Here is a 19,501-nt window from a genome sequence, read left to right as displayed (position 1 = left end):
AAATGATATATTTTTATGCTTAGAAATCATTTAACTTGAAATTTTTCGTTTTACCTTTAATGAAATTATTTAAATTCACACAAATATCTATGACTTGTTTTAGACCACAAATTAGGACAGAGTGAGTACCTTTTAGTAATATAATTATGAGATTTTTATTACAAAAAATATTATAATGCAATTAATTGAGAATATCAATAAATTAATTTCCTGGTTTGGTTCTCTATTGAAAGATTTGAAATTAGCCTTTTCTTACCGAATTTGATGTCATCATCTCTTTCTACTCAACAATACTGAAAAGCGCTTTGATGTGTCAGCATCTGCTACAGTATTAAATTTTTAAATATAGACGAACTTCATCATTTTAAGAAAATATGTGCATACGTTTCTTGACCGTTTATATTTCGTCTTCTTGATGCTATTCTTCATTATTTGTGTGAGACGTATGTGTCTAAACTTATACCCAAAGGTATAAGTTTTGAATCTTTTGATTTTATGACTTCTTTAACGGTTTTTGTTCAATTTAAATTGTTATTTCTTTTTTTCCGAACTTCTCTTAAATATATTTTCTCTAAGCGTACCTTTACCATTTTCTGAACTTATTATCATTATTTAAATATCCTATTTTTTTCTGTTGCTATTGTCTCCTACTTTTTCACATGAACCCCACCTTAATTATTTTTCCTAGCAATTGTCTCCTACTTCTTCACGCGGATCCCACCTTTATTTTTATTTTTTTGCAATTATCTCCTAATTCTCCACGCGAACCTCACCTTAATTTTTTTTTTAATCTCTGCTATTATAGAAGATTGGATCCCACTTTTTTTATTTAACAATTTTTCAACTATTAAAGAAGATTAAGGCCCACCTTGTTTTTTTAATTTTTTTAATGACGGACGACGAAAAAGTGAGCAACTCACTCTTCTATATGATTATTTTTTTGCAATTATCTCCTAATTCTCCATGTGAACCTCACCTTAATTTTTTTTTTAATCTCTGCTATTATAGAAGATTGGATCCCACTTTTTTTATTTAACAATTTTTCAACTATTAAAGAAGATTAAGGCCCACCTTATTTTTTTAATTTTTTTAATGACGGACGACGAAAAAGTGAGCAACTCACTCTTCTATATGATTAAAATAAAATATAGCTCGCGTCGGGCTCAATGTGTTTTAGAGCACCCGGCACATTCCACTTGGAACTGCCCCTGCTCTCATGACAACGGAAAAAATGCTACAATAAAGATACCATTTACCAGCTTGATGAACAAAAGAACAGCTTAACATGTTCTAAAAAGCAACGTTCCTAAGAAAAACAAGAGCAAAAAAAGTTTGGCCTATGAATGAGTTGAAAATCTCATCAGCACGTACGTATGCTTGCTTCTCTAAGTCCACGATTTCTAAATGTAGGCTAGTTTGATCTTGTTCCACCCTAACCAAGTCAGCAACATTGATTGGCAGGGCCTTTGTCACGACCCAACCCACGGTTCGTGTTGGCACCTACCATATTACTAACATAATAGGCGAACCCTTACCAACTAAACCCAACATTTAAAAAGTTGCGACAAAAATCTTTCAAAAATCACAAAATTAAAGTAAAAGCTTCATACAGGCTCTGTTTTAATATACAATAAAACTGAAAAGAAATTTTCAGAATCTAGTCTAGACAGGTACAAGAGCTCCTACAGTAAAGGAAGACAAAATAAATGACACAACCTCTGCCTGGAGTGAGATGAGCGAGGCTGTAGGAGAGTGCCTGATAAGTCCACATGGCGAAACTTCATCTAAAACCTACAACATATCTACACCCAAAAAAGGCGTAGCAAGAGTAGTTTCAGTACACCACATGTACTGGTAAGCATCATAAGTCCACTAAGATTAGTTCACACAACACAATATAAAGTCAAATAAGATAAGCAGATAAGGCAATGAACCTCAAGATTCAAAATAAAGATTATTACAATATCACCCCTTACCTTTCCACTCTCGATTTTCACTTCTTTTATTTTCAAGAATTTACAGGTATTCTACTAAATCACAACTGTTACCTCCCTTTCATCCAACCTAGTACTCCTCCGCTCCGCGCTCATTGTATACTCTAACTTCTACCCTTTATGCTTGTAAAGTTTCACCTACTTAAATTACTTACTACAGTATGATGCACCTGGGGAAATGGAACACTATCTAACAACCTGCTGCTATACTTATCTTATATTAATCCCCTCTCCACCAGACTCAGCGAAAACATAAAGATGAATATGCAATATCAACAACAGTAGAACACGCATGCATATCATAGAAATATGGGAGGTAATGAAATGCAAAAATGCGATGCAAGGGCCCATACAGACTGTACATACATGATATCTGATGTCATTGCTCAGTAGTCATGACCTGCATGAGACCCATGGTGTCCATATACCACTCGTTCCGGATTCACTCCTCGGACCCGAGCACAAACCTCCACTCCGGAACGAACCTCAGACGCAGATCCAAAACATATATATATATTTAACGTATTCCACTCAACGGCCACAAGACCAGATAACACGATACCACACTCAGCCTTGCCTGCTACATGCATTTCCTCATAGACCATGCAATGCAACGATGCAATATATCAACTAATCATAATTCCTGCCCTTGATGGGCATAATGCCAATCCACCTCAATATAATTCTTCCACTACAAATCTCTTGTTTTTCAAGGAAAACAGCCATATAAATATTCAACACAATCGGTTATAAGGACGGGAATCACCCACTTCTAGGGTTGCATAAAGTAAACACGAAGTACCCCTCAGTGATAACAACATTTTCTATTAATAATAACTCATTATTACCCTAACTATCATTTACACAATATTTTAATCACATTAAAGAGTATGTCCATCCAAACTCCATGTTCGAAGACCTAATCATGCAGTCTCCCTTCAACTCTAAGGGTATATACGATTCGCTAATCAAAGTCTAACTCAAGTAAACCATAACTTACCTTGTTGACGAACAGCTAATCAAATCTCCATGAATTACTCGTCTTCTTAGCCTTCATCCGAATCCAAAAGCGCTAATATTCGTAGGGATTAGTGGGGAGGAAATTAGAAAGGTTTCTTTTTCTTGGTGTCAAGGATTTTTCTCTCATATGGAACCCTAGGAGCAGCCCTTCAGAGTCTTTTGTTGAAAAAGGAGAGAAAAATAAACTAACCAAAAATGGGTTACTGCCCCACATGGACTGCTGCGGCAATCGCTACGCCGCTATAGCGATACCGCTATGGCAGTCCACTGACCGCTATGGCGGTCCTTGGCCTGCAATTTCTAATTCTTTCCGAAATTGATTTTTCCACTCTCAACCCTTAAAACACATCATGGAGCTTGTTATTTACGACCCTCAACCTAGATTGGCAATAGGTTCACAAAATATTAAATAACGACCGGATAGGTCGTTATAGCCTTAGGAAGATTAGCAGTAGCTACAACATACAAGAAGATGAGAAAAGATATGGTTTACTCGAGGCTTGACAAAAAAAATCATATACCTTTTTGTGGTAGATGATAAATCTGATTGGGAAGAAAATAACTAAATATCGTTTGTACTTATTATTTATGGTCCCTTGCTTAGTTGATCGTTGATATCCATCACCAAGGGATTGACATTGAACGCCAGTTAGCCATCACAATCAATAAGCGCTCAACATTTAACGTGTTAGCCATCACAATCAATAAGCCCTCAACATGTGAGGTCAGTTAGTCATTGCAATCATTAATAAGTACCAAAACAACTTTAGAACATTTTTTACCGAGTCGTCATAATTTCAACACATAATTATTGTTACTCCCCCGGTTTCACATTATCTGTCATATTCTCGTTTTTCACCATTTTCTTCATCTTCTTTTCCTTAAATTCGGATTCTCCTTCCTTAACTCTTCGTTTTTTCTTTATTGAATATTCTATTTGACTGTTCAAATATATTAAAAAATCAATTTGTGTTGGTGATTAAAAAAATGCTTTAAAACATACCTGTCACGAGATTCAATGTATGTTGAACCTTTGACCTTCTCAGTTTTATAAATTTTTACTTCTCATAAATACGCTGCGTACATTACATCCTTGTGGTCTAGTCCTTTCTCGGACCCTGCGAACAGTGGGAGCGTAATGCATCAAACCGCCCTTTTTATTCGCGACAAGATATCCACTCAGCCCATAATGTATCCTTATGTTAGAATGACATACACTGCAATAATCTCATCGGCATACAGATTTGCAACAATGCTATGAAAGCAATCAAGCATTTTTATTTTATTTTCAAAAGAATCACCAAATGGACAACTCATGCAGTCCGAAAAGTACGAGAAACTGCCACAGGGTAAGCAAGGTTTGATAGGAGAAGGAGATTTTAGGGATTTTTGAATTGGAAAGGAGAAAATGGGGGAAAGAAAGAAAGAAGGAAGAAGGGGATAGGGGACAATTAGGGTTTCGAGAAAGGGAATAGAGAAGGAGGATTGGAGCCGGCCAGTGGGGAGAAATGGGGAATGGGAATTAGGGTTTGGGGGTAGATTTAAGTCTTTTATGGCTTAAATTAAAATGGATTGTTGGATGGGATTGATCCAACAATCCAAATCAAATCTGATTTCTAAGTATATATAAACATAGATCTCTAAATAAAAGAGAGTAAAAACGTGCGTCGTTGGATCGCAACTGAGATCGAATATGAGTGTGTTTGTTTCGTGAGTGGTATTCGCGTTGATGTGGCGCGATTCTATTAGTTTATTAAGGTAGAAATGGATTGTCAAATAGGATGGGTATCTTGGACCTGATTTGGGCCAGGTTTGGAGTTTCTCTGGGCCAAAAATTGTTCCGAAAATTACATTAAATTACTAGACTTTGGGTATTTGTAATTTGACTAACTAATCCGATTTTACTACACTCTACTTAAAATTAAGGGAAATCTACATGGTGTAGATAACATTAGGCCTTATTTATATCTAGTAGCTATACTTTAAATTAATTACATTTCATAACTAAAAGGTGTATATCAATTACTGTACATAACTAAAACATTTAAACACAGTTAAAATTAAAAATCAACCGCAACATAAGGCTTGTATTCATATTTTTCCCCTGATCAACTCATTTTCTCTCTCATTGTCTCTCAATCTCTTTCGGTTTACTCTCTCCTCCTCTCTCTAACATTTGGTTACTCTTCTTCTTAGCTTGGGGCATGAACCGGGTACGTGCAAATATTTTTCCGATGATTCACTGGAAATCTTTTTCTAATGAAGTAGTAAGTAATGTGTTAAATAGATAATAAAGATAACGAAAGTATATGTTGTAAGATAATTATGATTGAGCATGTTTCAAGGTCAGTATGTTAAGGTATTTGCACCATTTCTGTTGGAAGTGGATGAAGGATGTTGACGAGGTGGCTTTTGAGTTTTCACGGTCAGATCCGATTAGATCTTGGCCGGATCTGACCGGATCTACTTAGTTCTGGTCAGATTTTGCTTTGTTGGAATCTGGTCGGCGGTGAGTTTTCCGGTCAGATTCCGGTGCCGAATTTGGAAAATCATTTTTTTTAGTGTATTCATTAAATCTTTGGCATACAATTCAGTGTATTCATTAATTTTTTGGTGTACAATTCAGTGTTTTGTGTATTTTATTTTCTTGTATTCTGTTTTTTAGTGTATTGTTAATTTTATTTTTTGTATAAAAATGAATACATTAATTTTTGAAGTGTATACAAATGAAAAGAGTGAATTTTATTTCTTTGTATTCAATTTTTTGAGTGTATTTGTTAACTTTTTTATTGCAAAATTATGTGTTTTTTTATACAATCGATTAAATATAATAAAGTGAATACACTGTAAAAGTAACCATAATGAATACGGTTGATTTGAATACATTTAAATTGAATACAAAATTTAGCAAATTTTAATGACTGTATTCATGAATACAGTGACACTTAATAGCGAATACAACATGAAACAAGCGCTTAGCTATATGTTTGCCACGAAAAGTAAATAGCTAAACTGTAGCTATGCGGAAAAGAAAACCTCCAAATAGTAGTCATTTATGAAATTTTCCCTAAAATTAATTTGAATGTGCTTCTTTTATCTTTAAATAATTCCCTAAAGAATATTGTATATAATATTGTGATATTAATAATTTTGGCATACATATATATATGACCTAAAAATAAAGAGATAAGATTGTAATTAAATTAGGTATCATCCCCATCATCAAGATTCTAATTGAGTGTTTTTTTTCAAGTCCTTTTGCACGATTGCTGTTCTTTAAGTTCTCATTCTCCCTCAGTAATTCCGTTTTTTTACTTTATTAACTGTGCTTTCTCCCTCATTAAATCATTTATTGCCTGTTCAAACTTAAAATAAAATAATGTGTGTTCGGAACTTAAAACAAAGAAGAAAGTTTGAAACATACATCTCAAGATATTCAATTTATTTTATGGGACCCCTCAACAGGTCAGTTATATATATATATATATATATATATATATATATATATATATATATATATATATATATATATATATATATATATATATATATATATATTTCTTTTAGCTGCCTTGATACCCAATCAACGCAAAGTGATTGATCAAAGTTTCCAAGAATATCACTCACGGCAGTAACATTATTTGTTATACATATATTTGTAACAATTGCTATTTAATTTTTAATCAATATAATTTTTCCTTCAAAAAATTCACCCATTGTGCAACTGTGGCAGTTGTTGAAGTTGGAACAGACTTAGAAAGATAAAATTCAATCAGAAAAAAGAGGCTATATTCTATAGGAGCGGAGATTTTAGGGTTTTCGAATTGGAAAGGAGAGAAAAGGGAAAAGAAAGGAGAGAGAAGATGGGTTCGGATTGGGGTAGAAATGTAACGACCCGATTGGTTGTTATGACACTTTTGACCCATTCACCCCCGTTAACCCTTCCCCGAGCCCCGTTAGTGTGATTTTGACCCGCGGGGATGGGTGACACGGTTCCCAAGGTCATCAAGCGAGTATTAACGTGCTTTGAGGAAATTAGAGCTTTAACGTGAAAAACCTTTGATCAATACTTGACTTTTGGGTAAACGGACTTTTAGGAAATTCTTCAATTCCGTGAGTTCCGGAGGGTCGATTATGACTTGGTGGGGTATTCAGTTCGGTTCCCGGGGCACTCGGGAGCGTTTTGTACCATTGGTTGGAAAGTTGGTTTTGGTTGATTGGGGGTTGAACCGGTCAAATAGACCTTCGTTGGGAATTCCGAGGCCACGATTGAGTTCGTAGCGTGTTTTTACTTATGTTTGCATGTCTGGTTTGTATACGAAAGTCCTCGGATGGATGTCGGGATTTGGAGTGAAACTTGGCGAAAACCAAAAGTTTGCTGGTTTCTGGTATCTCATCCCAGCGAGACTCTTTGCGCCTCAGCGGGGCTTGGTCTGCAAGCGCGAGTCCCTGAGATTTTAATGAGATGTGCCTCAGCGGATGGTTCTCCGTTGAGGCGAGATCGCGGGGGAGGAACCTCTTGTCCTGGAGTGAACATCGCTGAATCAGAAGCATTAAATGTCCCATTTCGAACCACTCTTTCCCCTTTCCCAAAAATTAATTCTCTAAGTGACTCAAGGGTGATTTGAAGAATATTCAGAGTTGATTTATCTTGGGGTAAGTTTTCTTCACCTTGTTCATGTTGATTTACCTTCCTAATGCTAGAATCTATGGTGGAATCTATTGATGCTAATTGGAGAAGATGAGTTTTAACCTTAAGTTAGATATTTGAGTCTTAGGCTATAAATATGAGTTTAATTGATGAATCCTACTATTCTAATCATGGAATCTTATGGATTAGTAGATGATAATCTTGAATCTCTAATTTGAGTTAAAGAATTGATTATGGAAAACTAGGGTTTATTCCTAAATTGGGAGTTTCCTTTTGAACGATGAAATTGATCACTAATTGAGGCTAATTTGCAATTGGAGAGTAGAATTGAACTTCTAGAACGTTGGATTACCATTTCCACTCTTGAAATTTCCATTTTACCCTTGTGGGTCCGATTTCCCTCTTTTCTATAGTTGATTTTCGATATGAACGAATGTATAGCAGTATGGGTATCGTTAATCTTCGATTCTAGCTTATATTTTGATAATGACTAGACTTTGAGTATTCAAAGGCTCTTCGGAAGGGAAAGGCTCGCGTTTAATGGTTTGTGGCACCAGCTCGGCATTGAGGTAGGTTACGGCTTACCTTTCGGTTAGACTTCAATTAGCGAAGCATATGTAAAAGTTAGTTACTCACGGAGAAAGCATGGTGAGACTTCGGGTATGAAGTTGGGAAGGATACTCTTAGGTTGGTATTGTTGATGACTTTGTAGGCTTGTCACCCTGTTATTGTGATTTGGGTTTGTTGCCATGTGTGAGGTGTTGGGCTTGTTGGCAGTTTACTATGTTGATTGTGATGCATTCATCTCTCACTTATCTTGTCACTTATCATCGATAGAGGAAAGAACAATGATTTAGGATTGGTATTGTAATATGTGCTCATGCAGAGGCATGAATGAAATTTTGATTATGATTTGCACTTGATATTGATATCATGCACGACATACATTCTCATTTCATACAATACATGGGTTTGAACTATGACTTGATATTAATAATGTTAAGTGAGAAAGTGAAACATTTGAGGCTTCTTATTGTGGTGTTTGATACATGCCTATTCCATATGGCTTCTCATGCATACATTATTTGATGTTACTTACATAGCCCGAAGGGAAATTGTTCCGGACGTGGCATTGCACCGATTTGGGATTAAGCTTGTATTGGTAGTTGATGTACGGATGTTGTTATGGTTATTCACCCCCATGATTATTATTGAATTCGACATTCATGCATGCATTTCATGCTGCATTTCTCATGGTCATGTGATGTGGTTCCAAAGGAAAAAATGATGCAAAAAGAGTATGGAAACGTATGATAAGAAAGTGGAAGATGGAAGTCACCTCTGGGCTGAGTGCGGAGTGGCTAGAATTAGGGGTGGGCATGGTATGGTACAGTACGGTATTTGAAACTTCAGTATGGTAATTTCGATTTTCGGTTTCTAAAAATACTATACCATTACCATACCCAATTAATTCGGTATGGTTCGGTATTTTTAAGTTCGGTTTCGGTATTTTACGGTACGGTAAATCAATAACCAAAGTTTGTTCGACTTTGACGAACATATAATCATATCGTAGAGAATTACTTCGCCTATTCAAAAACGTCTTAATTATATCATACTAACACCTCACATTTGAAAATTTCAAAAGAAATTACAAGCAATCCCCTTCGTGAATCAATTAAACAACAAAAACATTTCAATCAAGAAAGAGTAGTCAAAGTCCAAATGTCTAAACAATTAGTTTTGTACTAATACTAATTTAAATATTTGTTAGTATTATAATATATACTAATATATATGAATTGTATATGTAATTATATACTTCGGTATTGTCACGCCCCGAACCTGGGCCTGGACGTAACACGGCACCCGGTGCCTGACTGCATGTGACCGAGCGAACCATCTGGCTGGCTGAATCAACATGTGATACCAAAACATGACTAATTTATAAAATAAAACTAACACATGCTGATTAACTAAAAGTCTCACTGAAATATCATAATGCGGAAATACTTAGACAATCTGAAATATATCTAACAGTAGCCTACATGGCTAAACCAAAACGATTTAACAACTGCCAACAAGGCTATCATAATAAATATCTGACTGCCTGAACTGTGTCTATGAAGCCTCTAAGAGTACTGAATGATAGAGCTGTCTATAAACTGAAATAACTGGGTAGCTGACAACGCCCCGAAGGAATGTGGGGCTCACCAGTAGCTGATACTTGCACTCCTAATTAGCTGGGTCGTCAACCTGTGTATCGTTACCTGCATCGCGAGATGCAGGCCCCCAAGCAATAAAAAGGGACATCAGTACATTTGAATTGTACTGGTATATAAAGCAACTGAAGCAATAAAAATACTGGAACTGAAACTGAAAACTGAAACTGAACTAAACAGGAAAGCAAGAAGCTGAAGTACTCCCTGTTCTGGATGAAGAATCACCTGTAAAACTGTAAATATAACTGTGGCCTAGGGCCCAAATAATGTGCACAAAAACTGTGGCCTCTGGCCCAAGCAATACGTATGCATAAACTGTGGCCTAGGGCCCAAAAGTACAGATACAGGTGTTCAACATTAACAATTTATAAAATTGATTCTGGCTATAGCTGATAGCATGATAACTGCTTCTGATTATGGGACTCTTGCAAATAACTGGTTATACACTGCCTGAGACTCATGTGATAATAATGCATAAGTCTATAAAGATTAAGTGTTGAGTTCATGATGTTCAAAGTGACAACCATGAACGAATTCTGTAACTGCAACCCTAGAAGATAACAGTTCTATATCATATCATGAAACTAGGCTAAACTATGTTCTGAGTCAAATTTCTGACAAGCATGAAGAATGAGGCATAGGGAGAATCATGAATATTCCCTAACGTAGATAGTTAGCCTCACATACCTTAATTCCAGCCTTTGAGCGTAATACAATGTTCGTCAACCCTCTCAACTTTGATCTATATCAATACAAGTTAAAGGGATTCTATATTAGCAATAATATTCATGCTTTGGTCATCTAAGCATTTTATCAAACACTTAGTGGGCATGAAGCTCTACAACCTTCATTAATGGTGTTTTCTTCACCCAATCCCCATTCTATGACTTCTAGGTGATTCTACAATCTTAATTAGATGTAATTAACATCATTCTTCATCACCCATATGAATACAACAATCCCAAGTCAACAATCCAAAAACCCTAGCATAGTTCATATAATTTTCTTTATCAAACCCATTTACTATTCTCCCAAGAACTTATCAACACTTTAATCATCATGAAACATCATAAAAATTACCTTAGTTATTGTAGGAATAATCCTTGAGTTGAAAAGCTTCACTTGAACAAAACCCTAGTTCCACCTTCTATGGAATTTCTTGACTTGAATGGATTTGATGTGTTTCTCACACTTAGTTTTGTGAATTAATGAAGTGGATCTTTAGTTTCACTTGGATTCTTGCATATGAAGTGTTTGGATGGCTCTAGAGAACCCTTGAGTTGTGTAAGAGAAATGGGAATGAAAAAATGATTTTGGGTCTCTTATTAATATCTTAAAATCTGACCCATCGGGCAATTCTACGCCCATTTTTACGAACCGTCAAACTGTTTGACGGACCGTCAAAATGGTCCGTAAAACTACCCAGCAAAAATTGAGTTTCTGTGACCATTTTACGCTGGCCTGAGTCAATTTGACGGACCGTATAATTGTTTTATGGACCGTCAAAATGAACCGTAAAACTGCCCAGCAAAACATGGTCTTCTGTGACCATTTTACGGACCGTATAACTATTTTACGGACCGTCAAAATTTATACGGACCGTAAAAATGAAGCGTAAAACTGCCCAGCAAAATGTGACCCTCTGTGACCATTTGACGGACCGTATAAATGTTATACGGACCGTCAAATATTCTACGGACCGTCAAATGGTCCGTCAAAATTCTTCTGCTCGGACAGTCTGTCGTATAATGGGCATAACATTTTGCACAGATGTCCGATTGAGGCCCGTAATATACCGTTGGAAAGCTATTTCAAGGAGCTAAAACTTTCAACAAGGAAGTTTTCCCAAATTCAAAGTTAATAGAGGGGTTATGGTCGTTGGAAGTAAGACCTTCCAAAAACTCGTTTGAAAACACGCCCCGTAGAGTGGCTTCCAACTTTTCTTTGCCCAAAGACATTTCTTATGACTTAATTGGTTTTCAAAACACTTCCTATAATCCTCATCTTGGTTCCATTATATTATCATCTTATAGTCAAACTTTAGTCCGAAGTTACGAGGTGTTACAGGTATGGTATTCGTTATTTCGGTATTTTCTTTATAAATACCGAATACCATACCGAATACCGAATTTTTTAAAAATGCATACCAAATACCATAATACCGAAACCGCGGTATAAAAAATTTTGATATCGGTATGATAATAGATATATACCATACCATGCCCCACCCCTAGCTAGAATTGTGGAAGTCATCTCTGGCTGCGTGCGGAGTGACTGGTACATGGACTTCGCTAGTCCCCCATGGGTCATGACTATCGAGACGTGAAGGATTTCCGTCTGTAACATATGTGTACGGTATGAGCCAGTTGGACAGTGAATTGCATTGCATTGCATCGAACATACATTCATATTACATCCACTCATATCATTGATTCTGTTTATTGCATTTATATTGTTGCATGGTACGTTTCCGCATTGATTTCCTGTGTGATGATTCATTGGAGTTGTTATGTGGTTGCTAAGTGTTTACTTAGAGACTTGATGGACTCGAGGATTAGATACTTCCACCTAGGCTATAACTTGAGATTACTGGAATCTACTGGGGTTCCTAATACTGTGAGTTTTGTGTGAATATGCTTAATGACTGTACTTGATTGCTTATATGTCTACTGGTTGATTTCTTTCTTCATATATGTGAACTAATTATTGTTGACCTATGATTCCTACCAGTACATAGTGTTTGTACTGATACTACCTTTCTGTACTCCTTTTTGAGAGCATAGTTCGTCACAGGATCCACGTCAGCACCTTGTGGGTGATTCCCAAGGCTTCTCATTGAGTTTCCAGGGTGAGCCATGTTCCAGATCCGCGGCTCGGAAAACTCTTCTCTTATGATATATGTCTTTCTATTTCGAGACAGTATTTCAAACACTTACGTATTTTATCATTTTAGATTTATGTAGCTTTGTTAGTGGCTCTTGTACTATGCCTTGACCAGATCTTTGGGGTGTTGTTTGTATTTCTGCACTTAGTATTTATCTATATTGAGACTGCTTTCATTACTTAATTTTCGTATGTGTTAACTAAAAACGGTTAAGTAAAGGGAAGGGTTCGCCCACCAAGAGGCTTAGTGTGAGTGCCCGCTCGACCCACGAGTTGGGTCGTGACAAGAAATGTTCATCTAATCCTTCAAAACTTTGAATTAAATTGATAAATTCAACTTTTAATATGATGAACTTATTTAATTCTTGTTTAAAAACTATGGCAGGTCAAGGAGAATCTACGTGACTATACAATATTAAAAACTACATCACATATTCTTAACACAAAAATTAATATTTCAAAAGTAGCCATGCTTCCAAAATAAGTTCCCTTTTATCTCAAGTTCTTAACTAATTAACCCTTAAAAAATGCTGGAAACGGTTGTATTGAATTTAGTTTCCTTTTCTATTGTCTTTCTTTTTTATTTCTTTTATTCAGACTTTTTTTTTTTTGTCTTTTCCTTTTTCTAATATCTTTTTTTTTTATTTTCTTTTTATACGAACATTGTTTTTTATTTGTTTCCTTTTTGTTGTTCACATGTAAATATTACAAATATTATATTAACATATTACAAATTGGATTGTTGTCTTGTGTATTTTACTACTTCAGTAGTATATATGATAAACCATATATTAGCGAATATACTGCACATATCTAAATAGAATGCATATTATTTTGTTTAGTTGCATGTATTATATTGTATATATACAATTTGTATATTTTGTATATATATATATATATATATATATATATATATATATATATATATATATATATAAAACATATTGATGGAATATTTATATTATATAAAAGAGTCCAATATATTTGAAATATATAAATGATATTCTATTTTTAAAAGGCAGCATAAAAATAAAATTAGAAGAAAATATATTATAATTCCCTTGGTGGCAACCAGATCAAAGAGGGGAGACTTTTTTCCAGAATAAAGAGGGGAGACTTTGAGATAATTTTTCTTTTTGATGAGAGATATTTATGGGGAGGAAGAGAAAATTATGGAAGAGATACAGAAAAGAAAAAGTGCACTAAAAGTGTATTAATGGAAACAGATCTCTCAATTTCTGGAGAAGATTAATAACATTTAAATATTTTATTATTGTTTTTAAGTTTTTCTTTTCGAAATGTAATATTTGTTATAAAATGTGCTATATTTATTAATTTTAAGAAGATATTATTATTGTGTATAATTCTTCCTAATTGATCTGATAGGTAAAAATCTCAAGATCAAATTCTCCAAATTATTACTTAGTTCTGAGCTTTCGGCCTTAACCAATTGGGCAATTCGCAAAATTGCCCTTCTTTTGGGTTGGTCTTTAAATTTTGCCCCTCATATTTGAAATCTTTAAATTTTGCCCTTCGGCTAAACCCCATGGGTTTCAGGTTCGAACCCCCACACAGTCAAAATTTTAAAAAAAAATCGCAAGGCAGAGTTTAAATTTCGCTATGCCCCCATCGGCATACACTTGTGAAGGAATTACCAAAGTTATGCCGGACCCGGCATACTTATGCCTTATGGGCAGACTTGGCATAAGTATGTCGGGTCCGGCATAACTTTGGTAATTCATTCACAAGTTTATGCCGGGTCCGGCATAAAAGTTTGCCCATTAAAAGTATGCCCCCACCGGCATAAACTTGTTAAGGAATTACCAAACTTATGCCGGACCCGACATACTTATGCCTTATGGGCAGACTTGGCATAAGTATGCTGGGTCCGGCATAACTTTGGTAATTCCTTCACAAGTTTATGCCAGTGGGGGCATACTTTTAATAGGCAAACTTTTATAGTATGCCACATAAGGCGGAATTTTTCCTTAAGGCATAACTAAAAGTTTGCCTTATAAGGCAAAATCTATACCTTAAGAAAAAGTTCTGCCTTATGGGGCATACTTTTGGTTATGTCTTAATTAAAAGTCTGCCCCATAAGGCATAGTTCCTTAAGGAAACGTTTTGGCCCATAAGACATAACTAAACTATGCCTTGAGGAAAAAGTTATGCCCCCTCCGGCATAACTTTAGCTTTTCCTTAAGGACTTTATGCCTGAGCGGGGGTTCGAACCCAGAACCTCAGGTATCCAAGCAAAGGGCAAAATTTAAAGACCACAAATATGAGGGGAAAAATTTAAAGACCACCCCAAAAGAAGGACAATCCGTGCAAAAAAATGTAACCAATTTTGAAAATATGTTTTGGGCTGAAAATGACTTTGGGCCTTGAATCCAATTAAAAATAGCCCAAATTTATGAAGGACAACTTACACAAACAACTATAGTTTAGAGCTTCTAACCGTCCACAACTACCTTTTTTTAAATTTACAAATCGTAGCTAGTTAAGGCCAATTCGCGTATATTTGAATACATTGTTTAGTTGTAGCTATCCTTCTCTGAGATCGCGTGTATTTGACTGTATTTGAATACGTGCAACCTTAATTTCTTTGAATACATGTGTATTCAAAATGATTGTATTTTAGTGTAATTAATACACAACAGAGCTTTGTATTTTAATGTATTTATATATTGATGTATCCTTTTGTTTTGGTTGTATTTGAATGTATTTGAGCTCCGATCAACAAGGTCGCCACCAGACGTCGCAAGGTTGAATGTATTTGAATGTATTTCAATAAAATTTCATATGCAAAATTTCAAATACACTGTATTTACTCAAAAAAATTGTATATAAACATATGTATATAAATCATTCAAAGAATACATACAGTCAAATACATCTATTTTGCCCCAAAATACAATCAGTCAAATACATATAACTTATATTTACACTAAAAAAATAACGAATACATTCAGATCTAATATACAACAACAAGAAGAAGCCCTGATTCCGTCCAAATCTGAGATGAAGCCATGGATTCCGACATCACCGGCGGCTACGACTGCCGCCTTAGCTGCAGGGGTGCTAAGGACCACTTCGTGTATGACGACGTCGGAGCCAAAGGAGAAGAGAGAGGAAACTGAGAGAAGTTTAAAATCTCCACACCTTGAATACATATTCACCAAAGTTGAACAACCTAAATGATTAACTTCAATGTTGTACTTCTCCACATACGAATGAACCCATTTACCGAGGTCTAATACGCTCAACTGCGCACAAGTAGATAGAACACAAACAATAGTAACTTCATTAGGCTTTACACCTGCCATCTGCATTTCTCTAAATAACTTCAATGCAAAGTTCATTTCACGATTTCTAACCAACCCATCAATCATAGTTGTCCAGCAAATATTATCCTTGGTAGAAACCAGACGAAATTCATCCTTTGCTTTATTCACCAACCTATGATCAAGATAACATGACATCATAACAGTAGAGGCAATACCATCTCTTTCAGGTATTTCATCAAACACCTTCTTCGCATCATTAAACTCTCCGCATTTTTCATAAGGTTCCATTAGCTTTAACCTCACGAACCTGTCTGAAGCTTTACTATTACGATTTTAATTATTTCAAATCCGATCAACTCGTTTGAAGGGAGCTTAATCTCAATCAATTGTGTAAGGTTGGAGAACTCGCTATTCGTCCAGATCTGAGAAGAAGCCATGGATTCCGGCATCACCGGCTGCTACGACTGAGCTGCGGCGGTGCTGAGGAGATGCCGAAGCCGAGGGAGAAGAGAGAGGGAACGGGAGAGAGAGAGAGAGGGGTTAGGGGAGAATAGCCTTATGTATTTGATATAACTATGATATGTAAATTGAAAATTCACTATAGCTCTGAAAAGTAATTAACTTAAATAATTTTTACTAACCATGAATATAACTAAGAGTTAGCTATGCCAAATAAATATTTCATTTATGAAAATGTACATCATTTGGTTGTGAACCAACCTAATTGATATTTGGGCCTTGACTTGTCCTAAAATTCAGCCCAAATGTTTGAAGAGTTTTAGAGATCCCTTTCCTTGCAATGTTTTGGGCCTTGGACCCTTTTTTACAACAAGAATGATTTAAAGCTGTTGGGCTTAACCCAAATCATTTTGTATAAATTTTTAAAAGATCCAGTTTATTCTCAAATTGATAAATGTTACACTTAATGTTAGAAATCAAATTCGGAATTCTAAAAATCGCCTTGAATTTTAAAAATTTGAAACTGAAGTTCTTTGTTTGAAATCAAAACATGGAGGATGTGTTTAAAAATAAAGACGAGATTTTAATACATAACTTAAAGTGTTTTGTTTCTTAAAGCCTTAATATTAAATTGTTCCAAAATCTTAAGATTGAATTCTCACTCTGTATTAATTGGTAACGTGAACTTTAATCTGGTCTGCACTACAGTTCAGTTTATAAAATGAAAACACATATTTAAAACCAACTTAAGTGATTGATAGCGATTTATTTCTCTACTAGTGAAGTTATCCGCGCTTCGCGCGGTCACTAAATATAATAAAAATTTATGTATTTGTTAATAATTAATTTTGCTTGTAAATCTAGACAAAGAGAAGAATTAAATTATCATGTATATAAATAATCATTTTAACGTCACATTTTTCATAAAAGAAAATATGAATCCAATATCGTTCATGATTCTATCGCCTCTTTATAATTCTTTTAACATTCTATATAAAATTTTGTCTGGAAGTATTTGTGGAAAACATTTCAATATAAATATAAACCCATTATAATTGGCTATTTAAACTTCAAAAATAAAAATTGATGAAACATAAGAAAGAGATGATATTGAAAAGTTGCGGGATAGATGACGTCTAATAATTGTTGTTACCTGTATAAAGAATGGTGTTACCTTCATCATGACCGTCTTAGCATTTTAAGTTTTAGGTAACTTATATTTGAAAATGAAAAAAGGAAGACAACAAAGATAAGAAACTAAATATTATATTAGGATTCATGCAACAAAAAAAAAAAAAAAGAGGTTAAATTGTAATTTTTTAAGAAGAGATTGATTACCCTTAATTTTTATTTATAAGCATATGCACATTAATTCTATAAGTTTTTTTTTTTCCCGTTATAAGCTTATTATCACAAATATAATATTTTACTTTGTAGACAGCTTGATTAACATAGTGATATTGGCTTTACAATGTCGCTGAAGTTGTAACCTCTTCATGAATAGCCTTTGTTAAGAGGTCGTCTATACGACTTAAAAAGTTTGAGCTTCTGAATTTATTTAACCTATATTACAAAGATTAATAATTAAAAAAAAAAAGTAAGGCATAAACAACGAATAGTCCTTAACTTGACCACAATTGACACATAAACACTCAAACTTTGAGAATGCACATTTAGACACACCTGAAGTGACACATAAACTTTGAAAGTGTTTGGATGATCATTTTTTAAGCTAGAGTGTTCAACTGACAGTGGAGAAAGTTGAGGATATCTACATGATCTCCAAGAAAATATTCAAATTATAAATAAAATCAAACTTATCTATGCATTTGTAAGTAATCTAAATCAGATTCTTGACCTCATTTGTATTAAACAATGTAGCCAAACAAACTATTCTGCAAAAATTAATCAGGAAGTGCCGCGTTAATAGTTTTTGAAGAAAACTTAATAAGGCGATTTCAGTCGAGACTTATTGGCAAGTGAGTGCTGAACCGCATTCGAAGTTATACCTAATGACCACGCACTATGCTTTTGCGCAATCGTTCTCTTAATAGAAGATTCTACTAATTAGTTTTTTATATTTCTGCAGCTATTCAATATTTCTGCAGCTATTCCCTTTGTATTTCATTGCCATTAATTTAGCAATGGCCGGTGATACTCATGCGTCATGGTGCGAGTATAAATCAATATATATCGGACAAAGACGAGATTTATTATGCAAAAACATAAGAATACAATTTTTTTTAACTCTTAAAAAATCAAACCACAAATTAATTAGGAACATATCAGCTTCACATAAATGAATCTCAATGCATGTAAGAGATAATAATTTTACTACTTGAAAATCTAATACCACTTGCAGTAAGTTTAGGCTGCTTCACTTACCACGACATCAACTATAAAACTTATAGCATCACTGCTTACACCTGCACCAAAGATCCTAAGCTTCATCAAAAGTTAGGGTTGAGTAGATATCAATATTTTAAATGAATACAAATGAAATATAAACAAAATATTGAATATAAAAACGCATACATAGAGAATGGATGGAGAAAAATGATGAGGCTCAGGAGGATTCATTTTTTTTTTTTTGATCAAATGTCATCCATCTCATTGAGATTGGATGTTCATTTATTTCGTCATCAAGAAGTTTTACAAGAGATGAATATTGGCACCCCAATATCCAGAACCTACGTGTTTGGAACAGGCTCCCAGCCTTACATAGTAGGACAAAAATATCAGTTCTCAAAAAATTGGCTGGGAGTAAGTGATTCATACAAGAGACTCCCTGTACATAGGAATTTTAAGGAACATCAAAAGAATAGTTTCTGAGGATTTGTTTGTCAAAGATAATCCTGTTTCTATTGTGCACTACTTTGGCAAGGGAAAAAGGACGTTACAGGTTTGGTCCATTAAAAAGGTGACTATTGGACTTTTTAACATACCACATAAATAAGAATATTTTCTACAATTAGTGTGGTTTAA

At 34.7% G+C, this 19,501-nt stretch overlaps 1 protein-coding gene and 1 long non-coding RNA gene across 2 annotated transcripts; both read right to left on the bottom strand.

Moving 5' to 3' along the window:
• Window positions 1-1,573: 1,573 nt before the first annotated feature.
• LOC132615431 (uncharacterized) lies at window positions 1,574-4,725 on the bottom strand. The gene is made up of 2 exons (XR_009572690.1): window positions 4,018-4,725; window positions 1,574-1,802 (listed from the first exon to the last, which is right to left on the bottom strand). It is a non-coding gene; the product is annotated as an uncharacterized LOC132615431 (long non-coding RNA).
• A 10,987-nt stretch (window positions 4,726-15,712) lies between these two features.
• LOC132613192 (putative pentatricopeptide repeat-containing protein At5g59200, chloroplastic) lies at window positions 15,713-16,345 on the bottom strand. The gene has a single exon (XM_060327238.1). The coding sequence runs from the start codon at window positions 16,343-16,345 to the stop codon at window positions 15,713-15,715; it is 633 nt and encodes a 210-aa protein (XP_060183221.1).
• Between the last annotated feature and the right edge of the window lie 3,156 nt (window positions 16,346-19,501).

The sequence above is a fragment of the Lycium barbarum genome, chromosome 10, assembly GCF_019175385.1.
Source record: "Lycium barbarum isolate Lr01 chromosome 10, ASM1917538v2, whole genome shotgun sequence".
In the NCBI taxonomy this organism is placed as follows: domain Eukaryota; kingdom Viridiplantae; phylum Streptophyta; class Magnoliopsida; order Solanales; family Solanaceae; genus Lycium; species Lycium barbarum.
This window is presented reverse-complemented; position numbering and strand designations above follow the sequence as displayed.

Excerpts from the sequence above, each read along its gene's own strand:
- LOC132613192 (XM_060327238.1), bottom strand. The coding sequence starts at position 16,345 with ATGGAACCTTATGAAAAATGCGGAGAGTTTAATGATGCGAAGAAGGTG.